This window comes from Mobula hypostoma, chromosome 13 (genome assembly GCF_963921235.1).
Source record: "Mobula hypostoma chromosome 13, sMobHyp1.1, whole genome shotgun sequence".
NCBI classification, from domain to species: Eukaryota; Metazoa; Chordata; class Chondrichthyes; order Myliobatiformes; family Myliobatidae; genus Mobula; species Mobula hypostoma.
Genome location: NC_086109.1, coordinates 10,424,272 through 10,443,280, shown reverse-complemented (window position 1 = coordinate 10,443,280; position 19,009 = coordinate 10,424,272). Strand labels below are relative to the sequence as shown.

At 44.6% G+C, this 19,009-nt stretch overlaps 1 protein-coding gene across 2 annotated transcripts in view; it reads right to left on the bottom strand.

Moving 5' to 3' along the window:
* The window catches only part of LOC134355418 (solute carrier family 41 member 1-like), a 70,823-nt gene that overhangs the window by 13,794 nt on the left and 38,020 nt on the right, over nt 1-19,009 (bottom strand). For both annotated transcript variants that reach the window (XM_063065270.1, XM_063065269.1), the window contains exons 5-9: nt 14,888-15,032; nt 8,669-8,815; nt 5,613-5,760; nt 893-972; nt 407-541 (exon numbers count right to left, since the gene is read on the bottom strand). In XM_063065270.1, the coding sequence (XP_062921340.1) occupies nt 407-541; nt 893-972; nt 5,613-5,760; nt 8,669-8,815; nt 14,888-15,032 (655 nt within the window). The remainder of the gene's footprint in view (nt 1-406; nt 542-892; nt 973-5,612; nt 5,761-8,668; nt 8,816-14,887; nt 15,033-19,009) is intronic.

Below are 19,009 nucleotides of genomic sequence, written 5' to 3'. Positions count from 1 at the left end.
ACACACTGGCTCTATGGCCTGTTGGTGCAGTCTTTCACTGATTCTATTACGGTTATTGGAAAATGACTCTCAGGGTTAAGTATATGGAAACGTATGTTCTTTGACAACAAATTAAAATTGAACTTTGATAGGAATGCTTAGACAACTGTCCTAGCTTAATTAAGCTGAATAACTTCTTCCAATGTTGTATGAAAACATAAAGATGAAATAAAAGTCATTGAAGATTTATAAGATATTTAACATTTTCTAATTGATTTCAAATTCAGAGAGAGTCTGGTCCCTCAGCTGAGTTTCTCCAAGGTCATAGGCACAGCTTTAACTCCGTTCAATGGGACGCTGCAAGGAATGAGATCAGATGGCGGTGTTCTAACTGCTCTGCATGCAGATCATGCGAGACAGTCCTCACCTGAGCTACAGAAGGTCCGGCAGGGGCTCGGGCAGCTCTTACGTATGCCTCCCGGTGCCGCACCGGGCACTGCGGACAGGTGGAGGTAGGTCGAAATTCTGCTGGCCTGCACGGCCACCAGGTTTCCGCCAACACCTGCGGAGAGAGAAAGAGAGGGCAAGGCGGTACAAGTCAGTATAACAATCTGTAAACACAAGAGATTCTGCAAAACGCTGAAAATAAATCAACTGGTCAGGTAGTATCTATGGAAGGGAATAAACAGTGAATGTTTCGATCTGAGACCCTTCATCAGGACTGGAAAGGAAAGGGGAAGAAGCCAGAATAAGAAGGTGGGGGGGCGGTGAGAAAGAGAGGGAGGAGTACAAGCTGACAGGTGAAGCCAGGCGGGTGGATGAGGTGAGAGGGACTGAAGTTAAACTTTTCTCTATGCATTTAGTAGTTTTCCAACCCCCTTATCCCAAGGCTGGCAGAAGTAAGTATACTTGCCGTTGATAACTGGGGTGAAAACTGCAATCCCAGCGAAGTTTGGATCAGATACTGTTTTATCCAAAATCAGTCCACCAACGCTGAAATACAATCACATTGTACAGTTATGATACAGCTTACATAGAAGCCTTTAAAACATTGTTTTATACTTCCTGTACTTTATTAACATAGAGCATGGTCCTTGCGACCTACGTAAACCTACTCTATCATCAATCCAACCCTTTTCTCCTAGACAGCCCAAAACCTTCCTGAACACACACAGGCAGCAATTCAGGAACGTTTTCTTCCCCCCTGCCAGATTTCTGAATGGATATTGAACGCATGAACACTAACTCACCACTTCTCTTTTCTTCTTCTGCACTGGTTATTTAATTTATTTTAAAATATATAAATATACTTCTTACTATAATTTAGTTTTTATTACATAATGCAATGTACTTTTGCCACAAAACAACAAATTTCATGACATATGCCAGTGATATTAAACCTGGTTCTGACTTTTCTTACAGACACATGCCTGTCTGCAATCTCTTAAATGTCCTTACTATATCAGCATCTATCACCAGCCTGGCAGTGTATAGAAACCTGCTTTTGGCATGTCCTCTATTCTTCTCCACTCACTTGAAACACCGGGGAAAAGGCGCTCTATCCATGCCTCTTGTACACCTCCATCAAGTCACCTCCTGGTCCTTCTTTACTCCAAAGAGAGAAGGCGTAGCTCACTCAACCTCTTCCCAAAAGACATGCCCTTTGACCCTGCTAAATCCCCTTTGCACCCTCTCTAAAGCTTTCTCAACCTTCCTATAATGAGGTGACCAGAAATGAACACAATACTCCAAGTGTGGTCTAACCAGAGTTTTATAGAACTGCAATATTACCTTACGGCTCTTGAACCCAATCCTCCAATTAATGAAGGTCAACACACCCTACACCTTTTTAATCACCATATCAACTTGCTTTGGAACTACGAGGGATCTATGGATCTGGAACCAGATCCCTCTGTTCCTCCACACTGCTAAGAATCCTGCCATTATTCGGTCTTCAAGTTTGACCTTCTGAAGTGTATCATGTCACACCTCTCTGGATTGAACTCCATCTGCTATTTCTCAGCCCAGCTCTGCATCCTGTCAATGTCCTGCTGCAACTTATGACAACCTTCAACATGATCGACAACACCCCCAACCTTTGTGTCATCAGCAAATTTACTAACCAACCCTTCTACTTCTTCATCCAGTTAGGGTCACAGAGAGAATGTGCAAATTCCACGCAGACAACACTGGAAGTCAGGACCGAACATTGATCCCTTGTGGGGCAGAGGCAACAACCACTGCAGTATTAAGAAGAAAATATTGACAATCTATCTTCAGATCCTAGGAATGCTATGGAAGATACTCTTCAGCAAGTGCAAATATAGTTCCTTTATGTTGACAATCCAGTAAACTGTTCTATCTAAGTAATACAAGGACGGGCAGGACTTGGCCACACAGCTGCTCAAACCTCCACTGGCATTCAACAAGAGTGTCTGACTTTCCACTTTAACTCTACGCGGGTAACGTCGATCCTCCACTAATTGCTCTCTCCTTTCTTTTTATTTATCTCAGTTTTAATTTTACTGAGTAACAAACTCAAGACACAATCACAAAAATCCAGGCTGATACTCTCCGGCAGGGCTGAGGGACTGCTCTGTTCCCAATGATGCTGACATTAAATTGACCCCACCCCCTCGCCAACAATTCTTCCTTTGAATGGGAGTAAAAGCATATACTGCAGTAGCGTAGCGGCTAGCACAACACCAACGTTAGAGTTCGGACTCTAGCGTCCTCCGTAAGAACGGGTATACGTTCTCCCCGCGAAATGCATGGGTTTCCTCCAAGTGCTCCAGTTTCCTCCTCCAGTCCAAAGACGTACCGGTTATTAGGTCATTGTAAATGGTCCTGTTAATAGGCAAGGGTTAAATTGGTGGGTTGCTGAGAAGCACGACTCACTGGGCCAGAAGGCCCTGTTCCTCTAAGTAAAATAAAGAATCCCACTGCATGACCTTGATGAAAAGGTGGGAGCTCCCTCTAGTGCCCAGCCCAATAATTACCTCTCAATCACGATCACTACGCTGACACAAAGGAGAATGCACAGATGCTGGAGATCTGGATACACGGATACACACACAGACACACACGGATACACACACACACAGCTGATGAAGGCTTTCAGCCCATAAAGTCAACTGATCATTTCCTTCCATAAATGCTGCCTGAACCCAGCATTTTATGAAGACCACCGCAGATTGGTGAACAGCACACTAACACGTGCAAAGTGGTTGCTGTGATTTCAAAACCATACTACAGATAGTAGTTAACTGGCTGGAAAGCACCCAAAACTTCCCAGTCTTCAAAGGGAGCTATACAAATGCAACTCTTTCAATAAAACATCTCAAGGGAACAATAGAAAGAGCTGTACGACACGAGATTCTGCAGACGCTGGAAATCTTGAGCAACACACAGAGAAAATGCTGGAGGAATTCAGCAAGTCAGGCAACATCTATGGAAATGAATAAACAATCGGTGTTTAGGGACGAGACCGTTCATCAGGATGCTAACCCCCTGCCTAGATGCTGCCTGACTTGCTGAGTTCCTTCAGCGCCTTGTGTGTTGCTCAGAATTTCCAGCACCTGCAGAGTCTCTTGTGCGTAAGCTTCGCAGATGACGCCCATGTTCTAGATGTAAGTTCACATTCGTTTGGTTTCCACAGAACGTTAGTGTGGAGACAGGCCACCAGAATTAGCAGTGACCAATATGTTCATTCCAAATTGCCACTGCCAGAAACTGGTCCAGGTAATCTGACAGGACACCGCTCCAAATTTTGTTTTGAAAACACCAACCTCGATGCATGACAAGGCAGTTTTAAAAGGTTGAGTGGAGATATAACGAAGAATGCAGAGTTGCCAATTAGATTGCAGTGAACAAAATGGGAAGACAAAATTAAAGAAAGGAAGATGGAGGAGACATTTCATTTTCACTGTCTTGCAGGGGTAGTTTTATTAATAACATGATTCCTCATGACTTGGCAATGATAGAGTGACCAAATCAGCCAGCTCCATCATGGACACTAGCCTCCCCAGCATCGAGACATCTTGAAAAGGTGATACATCAAAAAGGCAACATCCATCATTGACGACCCCCATCACCCAGGACATGCCCTCTTCTCATTACTACCATCAGGGATGTGGTACAGGAGCCTGTACACACAGACACATACATATACACACACACCAACCGACCATTTTGGGAGCAGCACCTTCCCCTCTACCATCAGATTTCTGAACAGACCAAGATCCAACTCATGGACACCGCCTCATGATTTTTGCTCTCTTTTTGCACAACCTATTGAATTAAGTTTTATTTTAACTGTTCTGTGGACCCGAAAAAAAAAATTCACAGCATATGTCAGTGATACTGAACTTGATTTTGATCCCTGTCAATGCTCAGTGGAGATACAAGTGACGGCAGATGCTGGAACAACACACAATCTGCTGGAGGACCTCAGTGGGTTGAGCAGCATCTGTGGTGGAGGAAGGGAACTGTTTTGAGTCTTTGCAGAGTTTCAACCCGAATGGTCAGTTCCTCTCCCCTCCCAGATGCTGCTCCAAGCCACGGAATTCCTCCAGCGGGTTACTCATCGTTTCCGTCGCTGCTCAGTTTGTATCTGAAAGCTGAAGACGTTAATTAGAATTAGAATCAGGTTTAATATCACTGGCATATGCCATGGAAATTTGCTGTTATGTGGCAGCAGTACATTGCAATACATAATAAATAAAGCAAGATTACAACAATATCCTAAAGCATTTGAGCATGTCTTCAGGCTTCTGTTCATTCTCCTTGATGAAGGCAGTGAGAAGAGGGCATGTCCTGGGTGATGAGGATCCTTAATGACAAATGTCGCATTTCAGAGACACCTGAAAATGTTCTCGATGCTGGGGAGGCTAGTGCCCAGGGTGCTGGCTGAGTTTACAGCTTTCTGCAGATTCTTCCGATCCTTGGCAGTGACCCTTCCGTACCAGACGGTGATGCAACCAGTCAGAATGCTCTCCACGGTTCGTGCGTGGTACAAATATGGACGTCCGGTGTGTTTTATTTACTTACTTAGAGATAAGCACGGTAACAGTCCAATGAGGTAGTGACACCCAATTCCACCCAGTAACCCGTAGTCTACGGACTGCGGGAGGAAACCGGAGCACTTGGTGGAGACCTACACGGTCACAGGAGAATGTACGAACTCCATACAGACAGGGGCAGGAATGGAACCTGGGTTGCTAGCGCTGTAACACGTTATACTACTGTGCCATACCTATCTGGGGACTGGAAGCAGCTTGCCATTCAACCAGTTTACTATGGAAGGTATTGCTCCCCAGATTTGCTCAGTTGGTTCCCTACTAGGTAGAGCAGTCAGACATATGGATATAGCAAAGGCAAAGTTCACTTCAAATTAGGACCGTCCCGCAGCTAGTTTTCTGAACAGAGACATTATTTATGATACATCCCAGTTGGACATTCAGCAAGCGTCTCCCCCCCTCCACCCCAAGATAGATCTTGTGCACATTGGAACCAGCTGGTAGAGTAACCGCTTGTGCACATTGGAACCAGCTGGTAGAGTAACCGCTTGTGCACATTGGAACCAGCTGGTAGAGTAACTGTAAAATGGAGCCACAGAGCTTTACTAGTCATACCTGCTGATTGTCATTGCGATAATTACAGGCTCCCAGCCAGAGTACAGCACCTCTCGTGTGGCTGGATTCTTCTTTGATATGATGATCCAGAGAGGGGTTAGTGCCACAAAGAAAGCACAGACTAGAGGGTTGATATACGGATGCGCTTCTGTAATCACAGAAATGGTCTAAGTGAGAAACACGGCACCCCAGCAAGGGTTAATGAACACAGTGTCAGCAAATAGATCGGAGGCAAAGATGTGCAACACCCAGCGAACAGTCCACTTCACAGCAAAGCCATCTTACACAGAACATACCCTCAGTGGCCACTTTATTAGGCACACTTGCACACCTGCTTATTAATGAAAATATCTGATCAGCCAATCATATGCCAGTAACTCAGTGCATAAAAGCATACAGACATGATCAAGAGATTCAGTTGTTGTTCGGGAAGAAATGAGATCTACGTGGCTTTGACAGTGCAATGATTGTTGGTGCCAGATGAGGAGGTTTGAGTATCTCAGAAACTGCTGATCTCCTGGGGTTTTCACACACAACACCCTCCAGAGTTTACAGAGGATTGTGTGGAAAAACAAAGAACATCCAGTCAGCAGCAGTTCTGTGGGTGAAAATGCCTTGTTAATGAGAGAGGTCACAGGAGAATGGCCAGACTGGTTCAAACTGACAGGACGGTGACAGTAACTCAAATATCTACATGTTACAACAGTGGTGTGCAGAAGAGCATTTCTGAACACAACACATCGAATGTTAAAGTGGATGGGAACAGCAGAAGACCACAAACATACACTCAGTGACCACTTTATTTTGGTACCTCCTGTTCCTAATAAAGTGACCACTGAGTATATAGTCTTAAGTAGCAGGAAACTCCCTGGAATAGTAGCTGGAATAAGTATAGGAGGATACAATATTAAAAACTTTCACTATGCGGATGATACAGTACTGATAGCAAACAGGGAAGTAAATTCACAGAAACTAGTATCTACCATCAACACGGAGAGCTAAAGACTTGGCCTAACCTTAAAGAAAAAGAAAACTGAAGTAATGGTAATATCAAAGAAACCTGATATCCCAAACTGTAGGATCGTATTGGGAAATGAAATCCTGAAACAAGTTCACAACTTCAAGTACCTTGGACCATGGGTAACATCTGATGGCAAATGCGAAACAGACATAAAAGCAAGAATAGCCATGGCAAGAACAGCATTTACAGAAATGAGAAACATCCTAACGAACAAGAAAATAGCAGTTGACATCCGCCTTAGAACTCTCAGCTGCTACATTCTTCCCATATTGATGTATGGCTGCGAGTCATGGACCATCACAAATGCAATGGGAAAAAGAATCAATGCAGCAGAGATTTGTTTCCTCAGAAGAATGCTATGCATATCATATACGGACAGGATAACCAACGAAGAAGTTCTACAGAGAACAAAAACAAAACATACATTTCTTAAGAAAAATCAGAAAACAGCAATAAAAATTCTTTGGACACATCATGCAAAGAGAGACATGAGAACATTTAGTTACAACTGGAAAGCTGGAAGGAAAAAGCAGGGACAGACAGAGAATGAAAATGAAAGATGGAATAACATCATGGTTAGAAACGGAGGGGGAGGGGCAACAACCACAATTTGGAGGGCCAGGAACCGTGGTGGATGGAGAGACATGATCGCTCACGCCGAACGGCAAGACACCTGAATGATGATGAGCAGGAAACTGAAACTTCTCTCAGTAAATGTAGAAAATTTTCTCCAGAAAATGCACAGAAGACCAGTCTGAGTCAATGGGGGCACCGGGTTTGACTGATAGACACTGGCACTCCAGTTCGCTATTGTGCTGTTATTGTCAAGACTTACGTTACCAGCAACTCCGAACACGAGCTGTAAAAGAGCTCTTGAAAGTGAGTCGGTAGGTCATAAAATCAGTGGTGAATGAAGTTATCCATGCTGGTTCAGGAGCCTGAGGAGGGTAATAACTGTTTCTGAACTTGATGTAGGACAGGGGTCCCCAACCTTTTTTGCACCACGGACCGGTTTAATATTGACAATATTCTTGCGGACCGGCTGAAGGGGCGGGGGGGGGGGGCCGTGTTCAAGTAGGGTTGCCAACTTTCTCACTCCCAAATAAGGGACAAAAGTAGTAGTCAAATACGAGACACTTGTGTTTACCCTGAGAAAGACTACCATGACCACGAAGCCTTGCACGGACACCTGTGTGCGCTTGCGTGACGTGCACATGCGTGTACGTGCTGATTCTTTTTCTACAAATCGGTTTTGGCTTAATCTTCCCAATTCTGTTAAGTGAAACTACACTATACATACATTATTTCTACTTTATATAGGCTGTGTATTTATCATATCATTCCTTCTTTTATTTATTTCAGGTTTTATGTGTTATTTGGTATGATTTGGTAGGTTATTTTTTGGGTCTGGGAATGCTCAGAAACTTCTCCCATATAAATTAATGGTAATTGCTTCTTCGCTTCACGCCATTTCGGCTTACAAACGGTTTCATAGGAACGCTCTACCTTAGCGGGGGAAATACGGGACAAGGGCGGTCCCGTATAGGACAAACCAATTTAGCCCAATATACGGGATGTCCCGGCTAATACGGGACAGTTGGCAACTCTATGTTCAAGTTCAACAGTGCGTGACAGGGAGTGAGGAAAGGTGCAGCTGACTCATATTGTTTCCTCACAGCCCTGTATCACATGCTTTGCGGCCTGCTACCGGTCCGTGGCCCGGTGGTTGGGGACCACTGGTGTAGGACTCAAGGCTTCTGTACCTCCTGTCCAACTGTAGTAGCATGGTGAGGGCACGACCTGAATGGTGGGGGGTGGTCTCTGATGATGGATGCTGCTTTCCCATGGCAGCGCTCCATGTAAATGTGCTCAACTGTGGGGAGAGCTTTGCCTGTGATGCAGACACACCTGGTCACATCAAACTCCCTCACCACAAGGACATTGATTTTACATGCATCCCGTACACAAAGCAAAGTTAGCACCAAGGCTGACGGCTGCCAAAATAAACAGCACTGGATTTCTCAGTGTGACTTACGCAGTTGTATATAGAGACCCCAGCTGATTCCAGAGAGCAGTGCCAAGGTGATGAGGTCCCCCAGACTAGCAGCAATGGGCGTGGCAACATTATCTGGATTTATGCCGATCTTCCTGGAGCCAATAATTACACCGACCATGATTACCCCTGGATGAAAAACCATAAAATCAACACAAAGTAGTTAACACTTTTTCACTGGGATTTCTAACTGAATGTTTATGAAAGTACACATTCACAACAGTTTGGTCATTTTCACAGATTCCAGTCGTGATTGGGCAAAGCACATGGTTACCAGCGAAATCCATTTCACAGATCTGTTATAGAGTATGCATCATTGTGACCTTGTACCTTACTGCCTACCTGCATTGCACTCTCTCTGTAATTGCAACGCTTTATTCTACATTGTTACTGTTTTACATAGAACACAGTACAGGCCCTTCAGCCCACGATGTTTAACCCTCTCCCAGATCAATCTAACCCTTCCCTCCCACATAACCCTCCATTTTTCTATCATCCACGTGCCTATCTAAATGTCTCTAAACCATCTGTAACGTATCTGCCTTTACCTCCATGCCTGGCAGGATGTTCCACACACTCAACTCTTAAAAAAGAACTTCTCTGACACACACATTTAATGAGATGCGCCACCCAGCAACTCACCTATTTAACCCTAGTCGAATCACAGGACTATTTAAAATGACCAATTAACCTTCTAACTGGTACACCTTTGGACTACGGGAGGGAACCCATGCAGACATGGGGAGAACAGCGGTGATTTTTTCCTTCAATCGCATAAAGCATAGAACATTACCACAGTACAAGCCCTTGGACCCCGATGTTGCGCCAGCTGTATAACCTTCTCCAAGATCAATCTAACCCTTCCCTCCTACGTAGCCCTCCATTTCTCTATCATCCACAGAGTCTAAGAGTCTCTCAAAGGTCCCTAATGTATCTGCCTCTACCACCGGCCCAGTACCGTGTTGCATGTACTACCTTAATACGGCATTGTAACGAACTATCTCTGAACAATATGCAAGACCTGTTCTTCACCATTCCTTGGTACACGTGATAATAATAAACAAATTAATCTATTTATATGCTGGACACTCTGGTGCTCCTGGCAATTACTTTGCAAAAAGTGGTAGAAAGTATTTCTTAAATCTCTGCAGCAGCTAGTTCAGAACTAGTGACGGGTACAGATGAAAAAGACGGAGGGCACGAAACAACCACACGACGATTCGCGGGATGACTGAAATGAAGAAGTCATAGACACTATTACATTGCTTAAGGCGGCGTTTGGACAGGCACTTAGATAGGAAAGATGTAGAGCAGAGAGTTCCCAAAATGGGGTCCACGGATCCCTTGCTTAACAGTGTTGGCCCATGGCACAAAAAAGGTTTGGAACCCCTGATGTGGAGGGATATGGACTAATGCAGGGGAAATGGGATTAGCATTGATAGGTATGGATGAGGAGGGGCACAATTGTGTATAAGATGATGAGAGGCACTGATCGTGTGGCTAGTCAGAGGCTTTTTCCCCAGGGCTGAAATGGCTATCACGAGAGGACACAGTTTTAAGGTGCTTGGAATTAGGTACAGAGGAGATAAAGGGCATGTTTGTTTTTTTTTTAAAATATGAAATGCAAAGAGTGGTGATCGAACCTTAAAACTGTGTCCTCTCGTGATAGCCATTTCAGCCCTGGTGAGTGCGTGGAATGGGCTGCCGGTGATGGTGGTGAGGCGGATACAATAGGGTCTTTTAAGAGACTCCTGGACAGGTACATGGAGCTCAGAACAACAGAGGGCTATGGGTAACCCTAGGTAATTTCTAAAGTAAGTACATGTTCAGGCCGGCTGGTGGCGCGACGACATTGGCGCCGGACCCGGGAACGGAGGTTTCCAGGTTCGAAACTAGTCGGATCTGCTCCCGAGTATGCTTTCCATTCGTACTGGGCTGAGTGTCGAGATGGCAACCCAACCTCATAAAATAAAGGGAAAATACGGCGAAAATGTCTGTGTGGGGAGTGACGCGCCACACAGTCTCTCTCTCCGCACCTTGTAAAAGCCATGAAAAAGACATCAACACGGTCGCACGCATGGACATGCAGATGCACAGACTCGCACGCAGGCACATGCCAAAAAAAAGTACATGTTCGGCACAGCTTTGTGGGCCGAAGGGCCTGTATCGTGCTGTAGCTTTTCTATGTTTCTAAGACTTGTTTCTACGCTGTATAATTTTACTACATGGGCCCGTCTACATCAACAGTGTCCAGGTAGAGACTTGAGAGCTGCAAGTTCCTGGGAGCACCACCAACAGCCAGTCTTGGTCCAACCATTTTGGTATCATGGCCAAGAAGGCTTACCAATGCCTCTACTTCCTCAGGAGGATAAAGAAATTTGGAAAGCTCCTGTCGACCCATACCAATTTAAAAAAAAAAAAAAAAAATTCGGTGCACGATGTAAAGCGTTCTGTCTGGAAGCAGAATGGTTTGGTGTAGCAAATACTCTGCACCATAATCACAAGAAGCTCCAGAGAGTTGTGGAGACAGCTCGGCACATCACCGGAACCAGCTTTCCCTCCTTGTCTGCATCTCTTGCTGCCTCAGCAAAGCAGCCAGCAGACTCAAAGATCACACCCACCTCAGACTTTCCCTCTACCCAGCAGGTAGAAGACAGAAAAGCCTGAAAGCCTGTATCACTGGGCCTCTACCCCACCTATCAGACCCTTGATCAGACTCTTGTATGACAAGCTAGACGCTTGACCTCAATTTACCTCGCTATGATCTCACACCATATTGTTTACCTGCACTGCACTTTCCATGTAGCTGTTACACTTTATCCTGCATCGTTATTGCTTTACCTTGTTCTACCTCACTGTATAATGATTTGATCTGTAGGTACAGTGTGCAAGACAAGCTTTACATTTATTTTGGTACATGTGACAATAATAAACCAAACGATGATACTACCAGATCTTCATATGCAAATAAACTTTTCCAGGTTACGTTGCCAGAAAGTGGGTTGTCAGTAACCATTACAACAGGAATTCTGCAGATGCTGGAAATTCAAGCAACACACATCAAAGTTGCTGGTGAACGCAGCAGGCCAGGCAGCATCTCTAGGAAGAGGTACAGTCGACGTTTCAGGCCCAGACCCTTCGTCAGGACTAACTGAAGGAAGAGTACTCTTTGATGTGTGTTGTCAGTAACCATTGTCCAGCTCTAATTGCTCCTACAATGAGAAACCACTAGGAGGCAGTCATACACCATGGAAACAAACCCTTTGGACCAACTGGACCATGCTAACCAAGACTCCCACCTAAGCTATTTCTGTGGGCTTTGAGTCACAGAGAGACCAGGCTGTAGGACTTTGATGAAGCAAGTGCATTTTTACGCTGTTGTTACTAGTCCTTTCATCTAGATTTATTTATGAATTGAATTTATATTCCCCAGCTGCCATGGCGTGACTTGAACTCGTCTCTCCAGGTGAATAGCTCAGGCCTCATGATAACAGCCCAGTAACTTAACCCTTTGAGTGATGATAGCTGCACAAAAAGAGACCTTGAATATTGGCTCTTTGCTGTCTCACAGTTACAGAGCAGGATCCATGGAGAGAAGTTAAGTGGACCTATACTGGTCTCAACTCCTCTGCTGTACCTGTTAAAATACTTTTAATGATCTGCCCACTCTCCAAAGATTCCACATCCTTCCTGTAATGTAGTACCCAGAAGACAATAAGACATAGGAGCAGAATCGGGCCATCCAGCCCATTAACTCTGCACCATGATTTGACCATGGCTGATTCATTATGCCTCTCAACCCCATTCTATCTAGCTAGCCGGTGGTGTAGTGGCATCAGCACTGGACTTCGAGGCAAGTAGTTTCGGGATTGAAACAGGCCAGATCCTTGTATGCTTTTCATCTGCAATGGGTTGAGCATTGAGCTCGTTAAAAAAAAGCCAAATGCTACGGAAACGGTAAAAGATACTGCCCAATACGCCACAGGGCGTAAAAAGGAACAACGACAACCCCCTTCTCCTGCTTTCTCCCTGTAATCTTTGATTGGCACACGAAACTCCAAGTGTGGACTAACTGAAGTTTCATACAACATGATTTCCCAAGCGTTACATTAAAAAAAAATCACACCACCTTTAACACCTTATCCATTTGTATTGCAACATTCAAGGGAGCTAAAAACTGTGAGGTAATTGGCTTCTCAGCAAACAACATTCACAAAGGCCAGACAGCGGTTAAGTAGCCATTAACCGAAAACACTAGCAATACCATTACTGACTGGCTTCGTGTAGCATCCTCTCACAATGTACGAAAATTACAGCAAACTGTCAGATCTGCAGAAAAGGTCACTGGCTGTGCTCTACCATGAACGTTTCTGATTAGCAGTAAGTGACTAGCAGTGTTCCACTGGGGTCGGTGTTGAGACCACTTCTTTTCACGTTATACGTCAATGATTTGGACGATGGAACTGATGACTTTGGTGCCAAGTTTACAGGCAAAACGAAGACAGGTGGAGCAGCAGATCACGTTCAGGAAGCAGGGAGTCTGCAGAGGACGCAGACAGCTTGGGGGCATGGGCAAGGGAGCGGCAGGGGGAATATAGTGTGGGGAAGTGTACAGTCATGCACTTTGGTAGAAGAAATAAAAGCATAGACCACTTTCTAATTGAGGAGAAATTCAAAAATCAGAGGTGCAAAGGGACTTGGGAGTCATTGCGCAGGGTTCCCTAAAGGTTAACTCGCAGGTTGAATCAGTGGTAAGGAAAGCAAATGCAATGACAGCCTTCATTTTGAGAGACGAGAATAAAAGAGCAAGGATGTAATGCTGAGGCTTTATAAAGGGACATGTTAGACTGCACATGGAGTACCGTGAGCAGTTTTGAGCCTCTAAGAAAAGATGTGCTGGCATTGGGGAGGGTGTAGAGAAGGTTCTGAGAATGATTCCAGCAATGAAAGGGTTAACATACAAGAAGTGTCTAAAATGGCTGTGGGGCCTATATTCGCTGGAATTCAGAAGGATGGGGGGGTGAGGGGGGGTATCTCATTGAAGCTCATCAAATACTGAAAGGCCACAATAAGAGTGGATGTGGAGAGGATGTTTCATATGGTGGATGAGTCTAGGACCAAAGGGCACAGACTCAGAGTAATGTCCATTCAGAACAGAGATGAAGAGGAATTTCTTTAGCCAGAGGGAGGTGAATCTGTAAAATTCATGGCCAAGTCCGTGTGTATATTTAAAGTGGAGGTTGATAGGCTCTTGATTAGTCAGGGCGTCAAAGGTTATGGGGAGAAGGCAGGAGAACGGGGTTGAGAGGGATAATAAATCAGCCTTGATGGAATGGCAGCACAGATTTGACAGGCAGAATGGCCTGATTCTTGGTCCCATCATTGTACTACTGGTAAGGATCCAGGACAAAGCAGCAGGCAGGAGAAATGATCGTGTACACCACCCACCCTGCAAACTGTCTTTTCCAAAAACTCTCTTCTGGAAAGTGCTATAGAGCTATTAAAACAAAAACTTCACGCCACCTTAAAAGTTTCTTTCCCCAGGCAGTTAATCAGGTCAACTATTCCAGCTAGCTACCCCACCTCAACTCCTCTCTACCTATTACCTCCGTCACCACACTGGAAGCACTTTAAGCTACTTTTGATAACGCTGAAGGGTCTCGGCTCTAAACATTGGCTCTTTACTCCCCTCCTGAGACCCCGGCTGACCTGCTGAGTTCCTCCAAGGCTTTGCACGTATTTCTCTGGATTTCCAGCACCTGCAGAATCTCTTGTGCTTTATAATGCTTCTTACTTTGCTAAACGCATGCTGGCATCCATATTTTACATAATTCCTTAGAATTGTTGAATATTGCTCTACTTTGTTGCATGTCGTGGCAACACAGCAAATCATAAGCACGAAAGAATCTGCAGGTGCTGGAAATCCAAAGCAACGCACACACAATGCTGGAGGAACCTGGCAGGTCAGACAGCATCCATGGATATGAATAAGCAGTTAGTGTTCCGGGCCAAGACTCTTCTTCGGGGAAAGATGAACAGAATAAAAAAAGGTGGAGGAGAAGAATGAAGATAGCTAGAAGGTGATTGGTGAAGACAGCTGGGTGGGAAAGGTGAGCACCACAGCAAATTCCTAACATATGTAACTGTAAAGTAGAACTTTGAACCAGCACAAAATGAGTGGTCTATGGAGTTCCTTCTTACCCAATATGAGGGAAGCTATAAATGCTGTTGCCATGCTACTGGCACACAGCAGGAGAGCATGATCCAGTTGGAAATGACCCTCGGGAATCCAGCCAAACACTACAGCAGCCACGGATGCGAGGAAACCAACCACAGTCGCCTGGACCTGAGAAAGGCAGGAAAAAGCAGAAATTTATGCAGAGTTGCATTTTGGGCTGGGACACGTCATTCGGACTTGCACCCACACATTTTCCAAGTTAAACCACATGGGAAAACACAGACAGATAATATATACAAGTTCAAAGGAAATTTGTTATCAAAGTACATGCATGTCTCCGTATACAGCCCTGAGATTCTTTTTCTTGTGGGCATACTCAATAAAGCTATAGATTAATAACCATAACAGAATCAATGAAAGACTGCCCAACTTGGACATTCAACTAGAGTGCAGAAGACAACAAACTCTGTAAATACAAAATTAAAGAACTAATAATAGGTAAATCAGCAATAAATATAGAGAATGTGAGATGAAGAGTCCTTGAAAATGAGTCCACTGGGGGGTGGGGGGGGCGGTGTGTGTGTTTTTGTGTGTGCGCGTGCGTATGTATGCGTTTTTGTGTGTGTGTGCGTGTTTTTGTGTGTGTGTGCGCGTTTTTGTGTACACACACACACACACATATACATACACTTTTTTCATTCTCCATTGAGGATTCACAAACAACACAGACAAAACAGAAAGTGCCCCATCAACAGCAGACAAAATTGGATTCTGAAAATATCTCAAAATAGCCACTTCTAAGCCACATCCGACCAATTATGGATAGAGGCAGGCTCTCTCCATAACTGCTGCTCTCCAGAGTATGATTGTGGTTTCCAAGTCACAGAAAGTGAAGACTACTCATGAGCTAAGCCCTCTGAGAATCATCGCTCAGCTTCTTTATTTAATCAACTCCAGACACTTACAGCATGGTACAGGAATAGCTAATAAGAGCCCACAAGACCCACAGGTTTTATTTCTGAAAAGCTGACTTTTCCCAACTATTTGCGGCACTGGAATGTGTGGTGATACTTGTGGGCTGTCCACGGCACGTCTTTTGGTTGTGTTGGTTGTTAATGCAAGCATATTTCACTGTGCGTTTCAAGTTTAAGTTTGATTAATTTATTTATTGGAATACAGCCGGGAATTGGCCCTTCTGCTCCCTCCAGCTGCACCACCCGGCTGTCCCCCTATTTTATCCTAGCTGAATCACGGGACAATTTACAGTGACCAATTCATCTCACCACCAGTTCAGCTTTGGACTGTGGGAGGAGGCCGGAGCACCTGGAGGAAGCCCATGTGGTCACGGGGAGAACGTACAAACTCCTTACAGTCAGATCCCAGGTCATGGAACAGTAAAGCGATGTGTTAACCACTACGCTATCATGCCACCCGAGTTTACTACTATTCAACTATACACGTATAGAGCTGAACGAAGCATCACTCCTCTGGGATAACGGTGCAGAACACGGTACATATACAGTAGTCATATAGGTACAATATCGCATCGCTTGCCATTCAATTCCCCTGTATTTTCACTTTATTCCAATGATGATTGTTTAAGTAAGTACTAGGATCTTCGAATGTGAGAAGACCTTACTAGACATGTTGGGCACCTGTGTTGGGACAGCAAGAGTCTAACACATGGTCATGTGAGTGTGGAAACACACAAGCAAGGACAGCAGGTGTCACACCTTGCGCAGATTGAGCGCTCGATGTATTTTTAATGAAAACCCACAGTCTAATGGTCACATTTACCGATGCTAACTTGTTTCCATCCAATATTGAGTTTATTTAACCTGTACTGCACATTAATCCCTGATGGGATTATGCAACTTTGTTAGTCCAGGAATTCTTGTAAGACCATCAGATCTAGAAGCAGAATTAAGCCAATCTGGCCCATCGAGTCTGCTCCTCCATTCAATCATGGCTGATCAATGATCCCCCTCAAACTCATTCTTCTGTCTTCTACCCATACCATTTTACACCCTTACCACTGGAGAACTTATCAACCTCCACTTTAAATATACCCAATGACTTGGCTTTCACAGCCATCAGTGCCAATGAATACCATAGATTCACTGCCCTCTGGTCCTAGACCCTCCCACTATTGGAAATATCCTCTCTACATTCACTCTGTCTAGACAAGGGATTCACAAACTTTTTGAATGCCATGGACCCCTACCATTAACCGAGGGGTCTGTAGACCCCAGTCTGGGGACCCCTGTACCAGGCTTTCCAATATTCAGTGGGTTTCAGTGAGATACCTCATCATTCTTCTAAAGTGAGTACAGGCCCAGAGTCATTAAACATTCCTCATACAGTGCATTAACCCTTTCATTCCCAAGATCATTCCCGTGAACCTCCTCTGGACCCTCTCCAATGCCAGCACATCCTTCTGCTCACTATACCCCGATGTGGTCTGACCAAAACTTGATAAAGCCCCAGCATTACATCCTTGCTTTTATATTCCAGCTCCCTCAAAACTAATGCTAATGTTACATTTGCCTTCTTTACTACCAACTCAACCGGCAAGTTAACCTTTAGGGAAGCCTGGATATATGAAGAGCTCAACCTAGTCAAACACAGTCAAGCTTGATTATAAAATAAGATATAGGAATTAGGATATTTGGCCCATCGTGTCTGCTCCTTCATTTCAGTATGATCCAACTGTCCTCTCAGCCTTCACCCCGTATCCCTTCATGCCCTGACCTATCAAGAATCTATTAACTTCTGCCTTAATTATACCCACAGCCGTGTATGACAATGAATTTCACAGACTCACCATTAATCTTTGGATTATATTTTTGTTTCTAAACAGCCCTACCCTACCTGTTGGAGAGTGACAAAGTGGTGGGAATAGAGGTGTTTTTGAGGGTCAAGGCCTTCCTTGGAGTAAGTAATTAGAGAGTACAAACTCATCTTTTTGCAGCAAAATAAAGGATTTAACTTAATTCAAATGCAAAACACTGCCAATAGAGGACTCGCACCACCCAGCACATGCTCTCGTCTCACGCTGCCATCAGGAAGATGGCACAGGAATCTCAGGACTCACACCACCAAGTTTAGGAACAGTTACTACCCCTCAACCATCAGGCTCTTGGGCCAAAGGGGAGATCCCTCACTCACCCCAACGCTAATCTGTTCCCACAGCCTTTGGACTCACTTTCAAGGACCCTTCATCACACATTCTCTATATTTATTGCTGATTTATTTATTATTATTTGTTTCATTTTGTATTTGCACAGCTTGTTGTCTTCTGCACTCTGGTTGAATGTCCAAGTTGGGCAGTCTTTCATTGATTCTGTTATGGTCATTAATGTATAGATTTATTGAGTATGCCCGCAAGAAAAGAATCTCAGGGTTGTATATGGAGACATGTATGTACTTTGATAATAAATTTACTTTGAATCTCAGACAGCAGAACCAACCCAGTCAGCAGATGAAACAGCATTTTTGGATGGAGAAAGTGAGTTACTTATATTTAATTTTTTAGTTTGACGTGCTGCACGGTAACAGGCTCTTCTGGTCCAATGAGCCCACGGTGCTCAATTACACCCATGTGACCAATTATCCTACCAACCCGTACATCTTTGGAATGTGGGAGTAAACCAGCGCAGTCGGAGCAAACCCATGTGGTCATGGGGAAAACATACAGTCTCCTCACGGTGGTGGGAATTGAACCTGGGTCACTGGTGCTGTAATAGTGTTACTCTAACACCATGCCACCAATACCACCCGCTTTCAGGTCAATGCATGAAACAGCACTTCAGAGGAAATCCTCCAAGAGGACTACAACCTCGTCGTTGTGTTTGGAGGCTTGAGTGCCTCACTGACCCGGAGAGCTATGCTGGCTGGAGTTATGGCTTTATGCTTTGCCTCTTGGTAGGTTCACCCATGCCAAACAGGTCAAAGGGTAGAGGCCAGACAAAGAGAGTAGTCCATCAATCATCCATGTTCAGGGGTTCAGCTCAGGGCTAACAACCCCAATTGTTACAGAAACAGCAAAGGAGAATCCTTCTACATCTGTTAATGGAGGACCTTCATTGCCACCCTAAACACCAGCAGCGGGGCAGCTAACAAGTCAGTCAGAGGAAATATTGACA